Source organism: Rasamsonia byssochlamydoides, assembly GCF_041956645.1.
Source record: "Rasamsonia byssochlamydoides strain NRRL 3658 unplaced genomic scaffold VTN77scaffold_27, whole genome shotgun sequence".
Taxonomy (NCBI): domain Eukaryota; kingdom Fungi; phylum Ascomycota; class Eurotiomycetes; order Eurotiales; family Trichocomaceae; genus Rasamsonia; species Rasamsonia byssochlamydoides.
In genome coordinates, this window is record NW_027192410.1 from 229,992 (window position 1) to 245,222 (window position 15,231).

Consider the following 15,231-nt stretch of genomic DNA (forward strand, 5'->3'; position numbering starts at 1 on the left):
CCTCCTTAGGTCTGTATTCTCTCAAAAGTCAAAACCCACTCCTCCTCGTGAGAAATACCTGGATCAATTTCCCACAATCAACAACCCCTCCAATCTCTATTATTGGCCTTCTACATATATATAGACAGATTCAGTACATATATATACATATATATCACGTGATAAAAAACTAATGGAGAGACAGGGGATCGAACCCTGGCGACTTTCGTCAATAGTGTTCGGGCTTGTATTTTAATTAGCACCTAAAACTATCACCTTAACCACTCGGCCATCTCTCCTTGAAGGAGTGGCGTCAAAAAATGGATATATACCGCGGCAAGTGGCAATATATACTCTTCCTATTAAGTAAGGATATTGACTGGAATTATGAGTAGGAATTCAGGTTCTTGGGTTGTAGTTTTGCTGGTGTTATTTTTCGTCTGTTTGTTGGTTGTCTCGCATACTGCTGGGGAGAATGTGTCAAGTACTCACCTTAAACTCGTTCACGTGTGTATATGACAACTCCATTAACAAGAGACTGATCTTATTGGTAGTTGTTGGACTAAGAAGCAAGCTAGAGAAAGGAAGAGCAGCGCTAGGGTGTGAGGGAGTTGATATAGTAGCGAGGCTAGCAAACAAGGCTAATCCCGTTATGGACTACATCACGTGACTTAGACGCGCTTCTCGCCGGCATGGACGCCAGATTCGAACATCTGGCCTATACCCTTGCATATTGATATCCAATCGGTTTATGCTGTTTCAGAACAGGTAACAACAAATTTCTGATTTGTGAGCTTGAACACTAGTGAGGGTAGCAGCCTGGCAGGGAGAGGGTGTGGTTTTATCACGTGACCAGTTCCGTCCTCCAACTAAGAGAAAGCAGCGCTAGCAACATCCTCGACAGGCAAAGCTCCGCGCTGGGCGGGACCGCAGCGGCGAACAAGTCCAGCACTTTGAAAAGTCACCATTTACAGCCCAACAAAAGAGGAATATAGTGCTGTCGACGCGTTGTGAAGAGACTTAATTTAAATCTCCACGACAATTCGGGCTCGTCAAGCTAGACCGCGCCCGTCGCGGCCATCATCGCCGTCGACATGCCTCCCCAATTCCCATCCACCCACCGCGGCATGACCGCGAATCCCTCGAAGCCTGTTAAGCGATATCGTCCCGGGAAAGCGCCTGTTGAGGAGCCGTCCTCCGATGATGAATATGAAGATGACGTTCAAGCCGAAGAAGAGGAACGACGCAAGCAGGAGGAAGCGCAGCGGCGACAGCAGCAGCAGCAAAGGCAACCAGCCCCCAAAGCTACCTCATTTCCAGGTGGTGCTGCCACAACGATCACAAAGGGTGTTCAGAATGTTAAAATCGAAGAAGAAGATGATGATGACGAAGAGGGATTCGTGACGGAAGAGGAATACGAGGAGGAACCTACAAAAGTACCTAAGCCCGCGGCACCTCAGAAACCGACTACCACTGCTCCTGACGTGAAGAATGAAGAGGAGGAGGACGAAGAAGAAGAGGAAGAGGAAGAGGAGGAAGAAGAGAGTGAAGAAGAGGAAAGCTCCGAAGACGAAGCTCCGAAGAGGGTTCTTCTTCGGCCTACGTTTATCAAGAAGGATAAGCGAAAGGAAGCAGCGGAGAATGGTGTCAACGGAGCGGGAACAGCCGGCGCAGCTCTCACTGCGGACTCTGCTGCGGAGGCAGAAGCTCGACGAGCGCAGCGTCAGGAAAAAGCCGACATGCTTGTTCGCGAACAGCTTGAGAAGGAGGCTATAGCCCGGACGGCTGCGAAGAAAGCCTGGGATGAGGATGACGAGATTGCCGGCGACGAGGAAGCCATCGACGACCGCGACGGGCTGGACCCGGAGGCGGAATACGCAGCCTGGAAGCTCCGAGAGCTGAAGCGGATCAAGCGCCAACGGGAAGCGATCGAAGCCGCCGAGAAGGAGCGAGCAGAGATCGAGCGGAGACGAAACCTGACTGCGGAGGAACGAGAACGCGAAGACCGCGAGTTCCTCGAGAAGCAGAAGGCAGAACGCGAGGCCACGCGCGGCCAGGCCGGGTTCATGCAGCGCTACTTCCACAAGGGTGCCTTCTTCCGGGACGAGCTTGAGCGGGAAGGGTTGGACAAGAGAAATCCCATGGGAGCCCGATTCGTGGACGACGTCAACCGGGAGACGCTGCCACAGTACATGCAGATCCGTGATATGACCAAGCTGGGGCGGAAAGGACGGACGAAGTACAAGGATCTCCGATCAGAAGACACGGGACGTTTTGGCGAGGGCCTCGACATCCGGCCAAGGAGGAACCGGGACGAAAAGCCCATCGGCGTGACGGATGAGCGATTCCTACCAGATTACCGCCGGGATGATCGTAAAGGTCCAGCTGGCGGCAGTGATCGACGTCGATCACGATCCCGATCACGGTCACGGCCACGACGGAGGTCGAGGTCCCGCTCATACTCTCCCGGACGAGACCGCTACGAAGAGCGAAGCAGGTTCAGAGACGACGATCGGAGAGATTCCCGTTACGATGATCGCGATCGCGATCGAGACAGAGATCGGGACAGGTACCGGGACGACGACCGCCGGAAGGACCGCTACGCAGACCGGTATCGAGACGATGACCGGAGCCACAGGAAACGAAGCCATTCGCCTTATGCTGACCGGGACAAACGCCGACGAGTAGAGAGCGTTTCTCCTAGTCGATGAATTCGAGATTCTCACAGATATGTGTAAATTCGAGGATTCCCACATAGATGCTTGCGTGCTTGCATGGACTGTTTTCTTAGGACGGGAGTTTGGGGGCATATCCAAAAACCAAAAATAAAGGGTTCACGGAATGATATCATTCATAATGTATGCTTGGGAGCATTCATTCTTCATTCTTTTTATTTTTCTGGGTTTTGTAAATGATATACACGAGAAGCTCTCGATCGGTCGATCGATATTAATCGAGTTGACGCCCGTTCCGTGTCAAAACAGATGATTGAAAGAAATAGATAAAAATAATAATACCCCTTGTATACCCTTGACATGACATACCTTCGGACTCAGAGACCTTATAATATATGTCCAATTAAATTAATTCCAAGAGAAGAGTGTCCATGGACAGACAGTAGACGTAAAGGTTTGTTCATTCCTTTTTTGATTGGAATAAGATGGACGTCTCTTGCTGGAAGGAATTCATATTCCTCAATTTCTCTCCGTAGACGAAACGCCAGGTCGGGAGGTCAATCAATCATGATGCTCGTTTCAGTAGGATGCCAGTCACTGCCATTAACCCATCATACAGTACACAGTACACAGTACTCTATGCTCCCTCTCTCTCTGTGTGTGTGTGTCTCTCTCTCTCAGTCTCTCTCTCACGTCTGTAACTCTGCGTCCTTGCAGCGCATGTCGTGCGTCATGAGCTTGATAAATCCGGAGAGAGAGAGAGAGAGATCTTTTCCCAAGGTCATACATATCCTATCGATTTATCGACGACGGTTTAACTCCTCTATTTTATCCCCGCCCTCTCCAGGAGGGCCTCCCTCTCCATCACCGAGTCACCGAACCGAACCAAAAAGACCGTCCTCCCGGGCCACATCTCCGTGCCCTGGTTGTGCGCCGTGACCTTGGCCTCAAAGCCGCAGCCGTCGCAGACACCCTCGATAATACCCGCGACGAAGGCAGCGCAGTTGAGCATGCTCATCTCCTTGGGCACGCTGATGTACGTGTTGACGAGCGGGTCGTTGTCCGTGATCATGTACTCGTTCGGCGTCTGCGGGGAGACGGAGTGCTCGAGGGCGTCGGCGGGGCGCTGGAAGAGGAGACGCCAGAGTGGGCCGTGGATGAGATGCAGCAGTGGCAGGATGCGCAGGGGTCTGTTTGGCGGGGAGGAGGAGGTCGATGATGATGTGAGTGCGGATGACGACGACGTCGACATGGAGCGGTAGAAGAGGAGATCGAGCAGGCGGAGTCCGAGCGGGTAGCCTTGTTCGTTTAGTCTAGAAAATCATGAATTAGATCATCGTATCCAGCGATAGCATTCAAGTAGAGAGTAGCTAAACCCACCGCCTCTCCAAATCCTGTATACCCGTCACCCTCCGCTGCGCATACGACACCATCTCCGCGAAGATGTACGCGAAACTGGCGCGGCTCAAGTCCGCATTGCGACTGCGGTTAAGATGTCGGTCGTAGATTGTCTTGCGGTTCGACGGTAACCGCAGGCCCGGGCTGGGCTGCTGGATGAGCTGGCTTTGCCGTGAGGAGTGTTGTTGCTGCTGTTGCTGTTGTTGGTCGTACGGCTGCTTCTCTGTAGCGTTGGAGACGATGGAGATTGTTGACGGTCGTCTCGCCTCGGAGACGGATGACGACATGATGGTCGATCAGTCAATTGATTGATTGATTGACCGTTATTTTGCGATTGTTCGATCGATCGTTCGTCTATCGCTTGCAGGGAGATATACTGTATGCGGTGCTATCGTGGCGTTACGCTCGAGGACAAAAGGCAGCGAGGAGAATAGATGAGATGAGATGATTGAGGTGATGGCAATTGTGCTACAGTTTAGACGCAGGACAATCGCAGCAACAATCTCGAGACAGGAACCCGGAGGATTTCTATGTGTTTACGGAGCAATGCGCAAAGGTAGGTTATGCTTGAAGGTAACTTGATGTGATGCGGCTCCCGCTGCCGTCGGGCAGTCCAAACTCCGCCCGGTGGAGCAGACTGCCCATGCACCAGCAGTACGGAGTATCTTAGACCATCGTCTTTGATTTCGTCCAGCGTCTACACGGTGGTTTTTAGTCCAGAATTTACTACAGTCGTTAAGGCACGGTGATTTGACTACGAGATGCCATTTGATCGTGTCGGAGTAGGTACGGTACGCTTACTTCATCTACTTGAAAAAAATTGTCCGTGTACGGAGTAACTCATGTGCATTGGAATACTGTATCTAAAATTCTAAAAATCCAAAGACAAGGAGCTCTTCTGCGGTACAGCCCCAGCTGGCAACCTGTGACAAACACACAGCACCAGCTACTTGACCAGCCAGCTAGCATCCAACCAAAATTACTACCATCATGATACGTTCTCGCTCATGGTCGGATAGTCATCGTCTAGAGCAAAAAACCTACGTAAATCCTTTCAACAGATTAGCACCTCGTTCAATCCAAAGCCACGAAGTAAACGATTACGAGAAAGCGACAACATAAATGATCAGACATCCAAGGAAGATTTGCGCACAGAGCACGTCTAGAATGGGTTCGTTGGCGACGGCTAGCGTGGAAACTGCGAATGTGGAAAGGAATTTTCATCATAGGAAAGGTGGAATTTCTGGAAGGGCAGAAAAGGAGATGATGAGGTAACTTACAGAAAAAGGAATCAGATTGTTGTAGGCCTCGAGCTGTGCCTACACTGGTGCGAAGAGAAAAATTGATTGCTCCCAGAGAGTGAGGGTCAGTGAGCAATTTTCAACCTGCAGGTGTGAGTAAACATTGTGTGAAAAGTAAATAACTAAATCATAATCGTCATCATCACAAGTCGAATAAAATATCGACCATGTTCCTGCTGGAAATCCTGCTCATCCTGTCGCAGCGACGGTTTGGAGAAGTTGAAAGTTGGGAAGAAGAAAAATTAAAATTTGGGTGCGGACGGACCCTTTTATAGCCGCGCGAGGGCGCTCCCGGGAAACCGCCAAACCGCATACAGGAAACTTCTAGAGAGCAGTGTCTCCACTCATTCTCCACAGCATGCCAAAAACAAAAACAAAGAAGATGAAAGAAAGAGACTCCATATCAAAGTATCAAATCAAAGTATTAACAAATAGCCTTCCCTGACAACTACATTATACAACTGTAGACCTGTCTTCCAAGTTTTCTAATCAAAGACCGCGACTTGCTACGTGTGAATGCCATATTTGTTTCGTTCAAAATCATACCATCACCCGTTACTGCGCCATTGACGTGTGCTGTATGCTGTCAATAGGAAAGGAACTCATTTAAACCCCTTCTGCCTCTGCCTTGAATTCCAGTTCAAGGTTTTCGAGATGCTGTTCACCCAATCCTCGCTGCGCCGTCCCGGAGGAAGAACATACGCAAAGGGATAGCGAGAAGCAGAAACGGTCACGTAGTCTCCTGGATGTAATTCGACCCTATGCCATTGTTAACGGGATATTCGTGTCCACGATGAAGTACAGAACGAACCTCTCTCGCCCATCGAAGCTCGCCCACGAGGTTGTGCGAGCATCATAAGGCACGCCCATCCGTAAGACCATAGTATCTGGTAATATGATCGGTCGGAATGATAGTGTATGTGCACAGATAGCTGTCACCAGAATGACCGGGTTCTCTGGATGTGACAGTGAACCACCAGCAGCAAGATTGTAGGCAGTTGATCCAGTTGGCGTCGAGATGCACACCCCGTCGGCCAACACGGTGGTGAAATGCTCATCGTCCCCGAACAGCTCAATGGTCGACATGGCTGAAGCATTGAGTTAGCTTGGAGATGCAACGACCTGGGGAATCATGCATACTCGGATTTGGACCCCTGTCCACCACTACGTCGTTTAAAATCTCAAAGACCTTGTCTGGTGTATGTGTCAGAGTATCCCCCACTTCCTCTCCGATCAGTTCCTCCACGAGGTCCCTTTCCGTCGAGTCATCTTTTCCTCGGGGATTGCTCCTCATGACCGTACATTCGAATCTCAGTCGCAAACTAATAATGACACCGTCTCGAAAGGCATTTGTGAGGATCTCTTGGTAATGGTTGAAATCGAACTTGGTCAGGAAGCCAAGAGATCCGAGAGAGAAGGACAGCACCGGTGGTACAATCCGCTGAAACAGCCAGCTTGTGTAGAGGACTGTTCCGTCACCGCCCAGTGTGACGACAAAGTCAAACATCTGGGGGTGCTCCGATGCGAGCTTGGTATCCCAATACTTCAGCCGGCCATCGGCTGACGGCTCCTCCTCGATCAGGCCGGCTGCGTTGAAATCCGGATGGTCCTTCAGCCTATCTTCGACATAGACTGTATATTTGGTATACCGGTCCTTCGAGAGAAGCCATTGCGTCACCTCCCTCGTCAGTTTGATCAATGATCCGTCATGTACCTTGGTCACCAGGAAGACAGTCTTGACCGTCAGCCTCAGCTTGATACTGCCCAGCCTTTTCGACAACCTGCGAACGTTCCAGGCCATGTCGGACAGCTGCTTCTTTGTCAGGTGCCGAGAGTGTATGACAGCAGGGGCGCCCTGCTCGGGGAGCCGGCTGGCATGATCGACGACCGACACTGTGTCATTGTCTTCGGGGCGGCTGACATTCGAGACCGGTTCCTGTTCTCTTGCACCCTCCTCAATATCCTCGAGCGCTTCGGCAGGCGCAATCCATTCGCCGTTGAGAAGTGAATGAACAAAGCAGGCGGTGTTCTTGTCGTACGAGTCCGTTCTGCGCCAGTCGATTCTGGGGTTATTCGACGCGACGAGGGAGGACTTGCGACGATGATTGCTGTCTGGACTGAAGAAGATCTACCGGGCAGAAGCGACCGATTGTCAGTTACAGCTGATCACGTTTGTTACGGAAGTCTAGGATTTACCTCGAGTTGACTCTGAGCGTCTGGTTCCCTACTGAGCTCTCCATGGCACTCCCGATCCGACTCTCGTCAGCTTTCGTCCATTGACGTTGCGCATGAAGTAGGATATACCAAATCTTCGGCTGGCCGTTGACTACCGCCACTTTCATGAGCCATGGCCGTTAGATGACCAAATTTGCTTCGTTGATTGATCGATTGCTATTGCAGGTTCTTCTTTGTCATGATGTTGAGAGCTCTGCTTACTCCCACAAGAGGTTGAGAAGCGGAAGGCATTCTTGGGTGCGGGGATGACGTCGCCGTCCCGCTTGCCGACAGAGATGGAAGAGCAGATACATGATTCAGCTTTCAGGCTTTGCAGTGGCCACATGAGAGAGGCTGTATGATTTTCGTATCTTTCGTATCAGCAGGAAGTTGTGTGATTGGCTTGCTCCGCATTCACGGTATTCACGTCCGGACTGCGGGGCATGGAAATATATAAATGTGAATCACCACGAGAACTTTTTCCATCAGAGTCAAAATCACAAGTAGACGGCTATGCTGTGAAAAGTCGCGATGGCTATCACTGCATATGCACTTATTGAGATGCCTGGAAGACACTGGTTTGCAAGACCCATCAGGTCACTACACTGGGTTGACCTGCAAATATACTCATTCAAACAGCCAACAAAACTTCTTGCTGGCACCATGATAATATAAGACAGACAATTTTCATTTCCACCTTTCACCATTGATCTGGCTTAAGATCATTGTTATCTTAATTAAGTCTTCATTAATCAACTACCTCCAAATCGCGAATTTATGTGAGGGGAAAAAAAGGTCAGTTTTGCTTCCTCAGGCCTTGTCCATCAACACAACCAACAGATTCACCTGGTTTTATCTTAATTCACCACTGCAAATCAATCCCTCAATGCGTGCTGTCCCAGATTCCGCGTCCTTTTTTTATTTTTTTGAGAATAAGACATCTCGTTACATGAGATGGCAAGATGGCCGAGTGGTCTAAGGCGCGGCACTCAAGCGGATTATGTAATATACGCTTATACTGCAGAGCAGTATAGAATTGCCGTGGGGCAACCCGCGTGGGTTCGAATCCCACTCTTGTCAAATGAACCTTTTTTTTAATTCGTTGTTTCTAACCCAATATGAGGGGAAACCTCACCAGGGTTCGAATCCCTGCCTTCTCCGTCTCCCCTCTTCTTTATCTGCGTTCCATATATAGCTGCAGTCCTGATTGAGATGTCCGTCCTGTTGTCATGGCTGCAGTGTGCAGTTACTGCACAATTTTCTGTTGGCATTAGATAGAATCCGAATAAACCGTATGTTGATCTCAATTCTAAAATAAATAGCAGTAACTGGTGTTAAAGAAGATAAAATAAAAACTAAACACTTGAGGCTTGACGATGGAACTTCATAAACTCATAGATCTGTTTTCACATGGTTTATAATATATAATGGTCTATGATCAGATATTTATCAATCAGTAGCAAACTATTAAAAAAATAGGGTCTTCAGAAGACTAATTATACGCGAGACACATTTAAATGTGAAGGTATAGTCCTACCATTATGATGATATTCTTTTATGGTTACGCGGAGGATTACCGTAAGTGGGTGTTGCATTAGCTAATGCTTCACACGACATGGGCCCTGCTAATTACCCTGAATAAAGGACTTTCTGGACAAGCGATGTGATGTGCAGTACTTCAAATATATTAATTCAATTTATGTATGTATTTATTAATTACATCGCATTCTTCATCTCTCTCAATTTGGCCATGACGTCTACCGGATTCGTGAATCCGGTTGCTTTCTGAACCTCGGGGTCCTGGAGGAACAATCAGTTAACTGTGTACCTGTGTATAGTTGAGGTTTTTTGCCCTTACGTTCAATCTCATAAAGACATTGTGGAGCTATAAAATGCCATTAGTATTAGAATATAGACCATTCACGGCTAGGCTAGGCGAGGATAGGATATTTCCAAACCTTCTCGTCTCCAATGGTGAGAACACCCTGGGTGTTCTTGTTCTGTTCAGCGAAGGCCTCGAGCTTCTTGATGGCTGGTGATTGTGATATGGTGAGCAGGAACTTGACGTTCTGCCTGGTGTATTCATGGCCACTCTGTCCGATTGACTCTGTCAGTTATACCCTGCATCATACTCAAATAATTCAGAGCAGCATGCTACGAACATAGACTTTGGTGTCGTCCGGCAGAGATGCCAATGTCTCGTTCAAGGCTCTGTGCATCTGCCGCGCGTCTCCTTCAAAGAATCGTCCACATCCTGGATTGATCAGCAAGAATATTTCACAATTTTTTTCTTGGATGGATGCATACCTCCAGTGAAGAGCGTGTCACCAGTAAAAACGACACGCTGGTCTCCGTCCTCGAGGAAGTAGCAAATGCTGTCCTGGGTATGGCAGGGCGTGTGAAGTGCTTTTGCGGTGATACGCTCGCCAATCTTGAACACCTCACCGTGGGCTGGTGTCTTGGTGACCGACTTGCAGTCTTTGCCTCCTATCACCGCCAATTTGCCGAATTGTTTGAGCTAGATGAGTCAGTTAGACTGCTCAGCAGGTCGTGAGATTTATATGAGCAATAACCAGCACTTACAATCTCATCGTTACCGCCAGCATGGTCCCAGTGGCTGTCACAGTCAATAAGATTTCAGTAAAACCCAGGGCCTATACACATACTGATGGGTATTGATGATCGCGCTCAGCTTGATCTTTCCAGCGTCGATCAGGGATTTCAACACCGGCGCAACCCTGGTCAGCGATAACGGTTAGTGACGAACTCTACTTTCAGCAAAATAAAAACTGCAGCAGCAGCAGCAGCATACTCTGGCGGATTAGCCGGATCGACGATCACGGATTCCTTCGTCGGCTCGTCTGTCACCAGGTAGGCATAGTTGTTGCCCTTCCCCGTCCCTACGGATTCGATAAGAGGAGGCATGATTAGAAATCAGAACACATGATAGGTTTGTACTATCTCAAAGAGTCGAATGCAGCGACCTACACATCGGAATCGTTTGGATATGCATGGTGCGTTTGCTGATGGGCTGGCGAACTCTTCCAACGTGGTTTCGAACAGCACGTACAAAATTCATGGGATGGAGTCGTCGTGCTTGACTGTTGAAACGGAAATGCGGGGAGAGCTTGCTTACTGTTCGGGTCTTTACGTTTACGGGACGTGGATGGTTGATGATAGCAATATTATGTAACCACCACGTGATGGGAAACACCACTCACCTCCTCTACCTACTAGGTAACTACCTGATATTGAAGGTTGAAGCCAGGATGACAGTTGACTCAACTATCAATTTTCACTTCATAAGATGCTACAGACGCATGAACGGCTAACTAGTCTGATTACAATACAACTATACTAAGCTACGTCAAGCAACGCCCAGTGGCCTGCTGGTCCACTTATCCAATGACTCCCATCCGTATTCTTTCAGCTCATCCCAATCTCCTCCCACAGAATCAGCCGCCGTTTCTGCCTCAGTTGCAGAATTTTCGTCGGGTGAAGAATCGCGGATTTGGGGTATCTCAACATCAACAGAGGCGTTTTGTAGAAGTGTCATCAGCAACTTCGTCCAATGATTAGGATTATCCTCGCACGCAGCGAGCATATAGGAAAGGGGGAGTCGCCGTCTGTGAATCTCCCATGTCTTTGCTTGTAGAATGTGGTCCAGCCACATGTAAATGCCTTCCTTGTACGGATCATTTTTCACGTCCGAGTCGTTTGGTCCAGCGATCTCATTGACCATCTCTTCTGTCAAGACAGCCAAGAAAGCCGGATGGCCCTCAGAGATAGATTCTAGCAGAGAATCCCACTTCGAGAAAGCGCTGTCCAGGGATGTCTCGATTCTATAGAAAGGTGACTTAGCGGTGAACGGTATATAGGGTCGATCTGCAGGAGAACTCACTGTCTTTCCTTCGGCACAAGCATATCCTCTTCAAGCAAGACTCTCGAAAGGACATGAGAACCCTGCTCTTGATTCTTGCAGATGGAAATCAAAGGCTGGGCGATGAGAGATTCCGTATGCTGGGATTTGATTTTCTTCCGTGGCGGCTCTGCGCCCTCTGCTTGTCTCATCTGTTCTAAATGATGTCGGATCTCTGCTCGCATCGCCGCAAAGTCATCTGCCGAATTAGGCTTCACGACTCTCGCAGAGGTCGCACCAACGGGCAGGTCGATCTTTGCCCAGTAATAATCCCACAGCCATTCTAGCGATCGTTGCGCGGCACCTCGCAGAACAACCAGAGAAGGCAGCTCGCGGTGAGTAGCCTCATGGCGCAACTCAACAAAAGAAGCCGGAAGCCCCAAGTCAACGGCCCTTTGGAACATGGTCTTTCTCTGTCCATGGAGCTTTGAATCGACAAGACCAGTCACGAATCTGTACTCATGTTAGAAACAGAAATTCTCCTGTGGATCGAGTCCATAAAGACAGTGAACAAGAAAAAAAAAAGGCGAAAAAAGCAAAGAAAATCTACTCACCGGCAAAATGCAGCCGAATAAGTAGCTCGAATAGAGAAGATCGAATTTTTCGCCACATCATCGTGCAAAATGGCATCCGTCAACAAGGCCGTGGCTTCCACGGGGTGAGGCAGGTTCCCTCGTAGCTTCCAAGCTGCAACCTAATCAAGTCTAACGATCAATATTACGCCAGAGAAAAATAACCATATACATATAATACATGGATATGGATCGCACGTACCGTCCGGCATGCATTGACACGCAAATCAGATCCTGATAGCGGATCGGGGTAGAATTGACTCCGAACGGCCAGCAATTCGGCACTGTTTTTCCACGGCGTAAAAATGATCTTTGGCATTTCTTTTTTTTTTAAACTTTTTGTGCTTTCTTTCTTTTTTTTTTTTCACCTTCACATTTGCACTGCAGCCTTTTCTGTTCGTTACAGCTCGTTGGTAGCCATTATTATGGCGCTAATCAGATTTCGGCGCAAAAAGGCAGGCTGTCTGTCTGTCGGGATCCGGAAAAAACTTTCATCCATACTTCTGACTTACGGAGTACTTTTGGTGCCTGAGAAATGTTCCAGGCACCGAAAAGGTCCAGACCGCAGAAGACCACGGCCCTATCAGGACTCCGTATTCTAGAACCGGGATTTGGACACAGAACACAACGCTCAATCAGACATCCTATGTCGCACTCAATTGTGTGAGTAGTTATCTTAGCAAGTTAATAAAAATATATATATAATCTAATAACACAGGAGAGAGAATATAATGCTCAAGAGTCCAGTTTCACAAGTCTGCATTCTGCAGGGGTATCGCCCATTTCCTTTCCCTTGCGCCGAAAAAAGACCCAAAACTCCGATGCTATGCGTGTTTGCAAACAATCATTCCGAATCGATATGACATCGTAACCATCTGTTCCTCATATCATTCCGGCATCCAACCTATTGCGTCTCCTCTGCTGAGGCTGCGTTGTCTTCGTTCTCCTCCTCTTGCTCCTGTGCGCCGTGTTCCTTCTCTTCTTCTCCTTCCTCATCATCCTCGTCGTTATCCGGAGCCGGACTGAACGTTTCCTCCAACTTGAGTCCTTTGCCAGTCTCTCGATCTGTATTGCCTCCCCCAAGGAGACTGTTTTCCAGGGAGATCGATTCCGGCTCGTCGTAGAGACCCATCCCAATCAGCTCGTCGTCTTGGGGAAGAGACTTTGTAGGTAATTCAGATTGCGGCTCGAACATGTTATCGAACTGGCTAGGAAACATGTCAGGAGTAGGCGGTGCAGTGAACTCGTCGGATGACGGGATGCTCTCGTGACCAAAATCGGCGATCTGGCTTGTGGGCAGAGGACAATCGTTGGACGGCGGATCTTGCATCCAGTCGTCGGATAGATGCGGAGGCAGACATGCATTGTTCAGCGTATCGGCCGGCCAGGCAAACGAGTTCATCTGCATCATATCCGTTGGCTCTGACGAGGTGAATGCCTGGGACATCGACGTTCCGTAGCCTCCATCAAGAGGAGAGAAATACAAGTTTGAAATCGAGTCTGCAGGGGCAGGGTGCGAAACAGGAGTGGCAAGCCCGTAGACAGATGCCGTGCTAAACGCTTCGGTGGATGGTTGCTGCTGTTGCTCCAGCGGCTTGCAAGCACTGTGGTCCATCCAGGATGGGTAGGATGTCGTCATGTGATAGAGATATCCGGCGTGCCGCGAGGACGGGTGCCAACTCATCGGGCGAGATTTCCGCTGGAGAGAGGCTGCCAAAAGAGCGGCATCGGCAGGATACTGTTGGTTACGGTACTGCGTCGCACCATGAGCCATCATGGTCCTCCGTCTGGCAAGAGAGTGAGGGCTGTTGCCAGCACTGCTGGGCTTTGTCACTCGAGACGGTCTTCTCCGGTACACCGCCGACACCACATCATTTGCATTCGCGAGTGCCTGGTGGTAGGTTTGAAATTGCTGCAAATTCCAGTCCCATGTCGACTGTTGCTGCCAATATCCCTCCATTGAAAGACCTCGATGAAATGATCTGAAGACAACATGATCAGCGTGTTGGGCATGTTGCAGACGGATGGAGATGTTCTTACATGATCTTATGAAGATGCTTGTTGGGATCTCTTTCTAGGTCGCGATGAGAGAGTTTGACATACGAGCAATAGATCTCAAACTGATAGAAGTCAAGAGGTATGAGAAGATGAGAAAATGAATGAATGACAAGGATTTAATTTAATAATAAACAACGGCTAACTTTGCAACACAGAAATGAGTGAGAATGGGAATTATTTGGCTACAATTCAGAGATGACCGTCGGATACTAATCATATAGGAGACATCATGCACAAGTATAGCCCCAGATCTGCGGAGCACATGCTGGATGACATGGAAATGACACTAGCCGGACACGAGTCTAGTGTGGCTGCTGTAGAACGGGATACGACCCTTGTTTCGGGACCAGGTGCAGGAATCATAACTAATCATCGTTCTCCAGTTCCAAACCTTCTTCGCACCTTGCACCGCTTCCCTAGTTGGAACTTGGTGGTGGGAAGGGCGAGAGTTTACTCCGTAGGTACGGAGCATATGGGCGCCAAACAAAACAGGCCCAAGGCGAAGCGGGCCGAGGTCACAACGCATGGCAGAACTAAATTTGGCCGGGATCTTTTAGTCTTTAGGTCGGTACGGGGCATTATTGGGGCAGCAGCGCTGTCCGGTCTGAGTCTCGAATCTTGCATCCTCCTGCCGTCTGTCGACGGTGGCCGCAACCATTCCGCAACAGGGAAGCCTAAGGAGGTCTGGAGTCGTAGACTCATAATAGAACACGGTCGGAGAGAGAGATTGACTGGCGAACCGCCAGCAGAAGTTATTGATGGAGTTGCCGCCAGCCTTCCCGATCTGGATCCAGCTGCAATTTCAGTTCGGCCTCCTCCACAGTCCAGAGGCCCTTGGCATTGAAATATCACGCGTCACATTTTTCGCAAGACTCCAGAAGGTCCAACGTTACGCAAGGGTCCCGGGAAACGGTTACCTCCAAGCTGCAGCGACAGGGGTGTAGGTACCCGTTGACGGCGCCAGGGTGAGACGGTAGACCGTCGACCAGAGAAGGAAAAAAGTAAAAAGGCAAAAAGCCCGTGCATTCCCGGCGCTTAGCGCTATGCACGGCCGTGAGCTGCAGAGTGCCCCATGTTTTGGAACGCCCAAACCTAAGGAAAGAATCCGCGCGCGA

The 15,231-nt window shown here is 49.3% G+C and overlaps 7 protein-coding genes and 2 non-coding genes across 9 annotated transcripts; 3 read left to right on the plus strand and 6 right to left on the minus strand.

The window, feature by feature from the left end:
- Positions 1-173: 173 nt before the first annotated feature.
- On the minus strand, positions 174-278 carry VTN77DRAFT_t74. The gene has a single exon. It is a non-coding gene; the product is annotated as a tRNA-Leu (tRNA).
- Positions 279-1,073: 795 nt separating this feature from the next.
- On the plus strand, positions 1,074-2,690 carry VTN77DRAFT_3817 (uncharacterized protein; the record flags this gene model as incomplete). The annotated part of the gene is made up of 1 exon (XM_069419807.1): positions 1,074-2,690. One exon carries the CDS (start codon positions 1,074-1,076, stop codon positions 2,688-2,690), a length of 1,617 nt encoding a protein of 538 aa, XP_069278167.1.
- A 787-nt stretch (positions 2,691-3,477) lies between these two features.
- VTN77DRAFT_3818 (uncharacterized protein) lies at positions 3,478-4,339 on the minus strand (the record flags this gene model as incomplete). Its single annotated transcript, XM_069419808.1, has 2 exons — positions 3,478-3,967; positions 4,035-4,339. 2 exons carry the CDS (start codon positions 4,337-4,339, stop codon positions 3,478-3,480), a joined length of 795 nt encoding a protein of 264 aa, XP_069278168.1.
- Positions 4,340-5,955: 1,616 nt separating this feature from the next.
- On the minus strand, positions 5,956-7,702 carry VTN77DRAFT_3819 (uncharacterized protein; the record flags this gene model as incomplete). The annotated part of the gene is made up of 5 exons (XM_069419809.1): positions 5,956-6,112; positions 6,165-6,441; positions 6,494-7,481; positions 7,550-7,597; positions 7,658-7,702. 5 exons carry the CDS (start codon positions 7,700-7,702, stop codon positions 5,956-5,958), a joined length of 1,515 nt encoding a protein of 504 aa, XP_069278169.1.
- Positions 7,703-8,523: 821 nt separating this feature from the next.
- Positions 8,524-8,647, plus strand: VTN77DRAFT_t72. Its single transcript has one exon. It is a non-coding gene; the product is annotated as a tRNA-Leu (tRNA).
- A 636-nt stretch (positions 8,648-9,283) lies between these two features.
- Positions 9,284-10,580, minus strand: VTN77DRAFT_3820 (uncharacterized protein; the record flags this gene model as incomplete). Its single annotated transcript, XM_069419811.1, has 9 exons — positions 9,284-9,367; positions 9,426-9,452; positions 9,526-9,660; positions 9,730-9,821; positions 9,875-10,085; positions 10,151-10,184; positions 10,234-10,305; positions 10,380-10,467; positions 10,556-10,580. 9 exons carry the CDS (start codon positions 10,578-10,580, stop codon positions 9,284-9,286), a joined length of 768 nt encoding a protein of 255 aa, XP_069278170.1.
- Positions 10,581-10,934: 354 nt separating this feature from the next.
- On the minus strand, positions 10,935-12,377 carry VTN77DRAFT_3821 (uncharacterized protein; the record flags this gene model as incomplete). Its single annotated transcript, XM_069419812.1, has 4 exons — positions 10,935-11,409; positions 11,469-11,939; positions 12,041-12,180; positions 12,261-12,377. 4 exons carry the CDS (start codon positions 12,375-12,377, stop codon positions 10,935-10,937), a joined length of 1,203 nt encoding a protein of 400 aa, XP_069278171.1.
- A 585-nt stretch (positions 12,378-12,962) lies between these two features.
- On the minus strand, positions 12,963-14,018 carry VTN77DRAFT_3822 (uncharacterized protein; the record flags this gene model as incomplete). The annotated part of the gene is made up of 1 exon (XM_069419813.1): positions 12,963-14,018. One exon carries the CDS (start codon positions 14,016-14,018, stop codon positions 12,963-12,965), a length of 1,056 nt encoding a protein of 351 aa, XP_069278172.1.
- Positions 14,019-14,345: 327 nt separating this feature from the next.
- On the plus strand, positions 14,346-14,960 carry VTN77DRAFT_3823 (uncharacterized protein; the record flags this gene model as incomplete). Its single annotated transcript, XM_069419814.1, has 1 exon — positions 14,346-14,960. The coding sequence occupies one exon, from the start codon at positions 14,346-14,348 to the stop codon at positions 14,958-14,960; it is 615 nt and encodes a 204-aa protein (XP_069278173.1).
- Between the last annotated feature and the right edge of the window lie 271 nt (positions 14,961-15,231).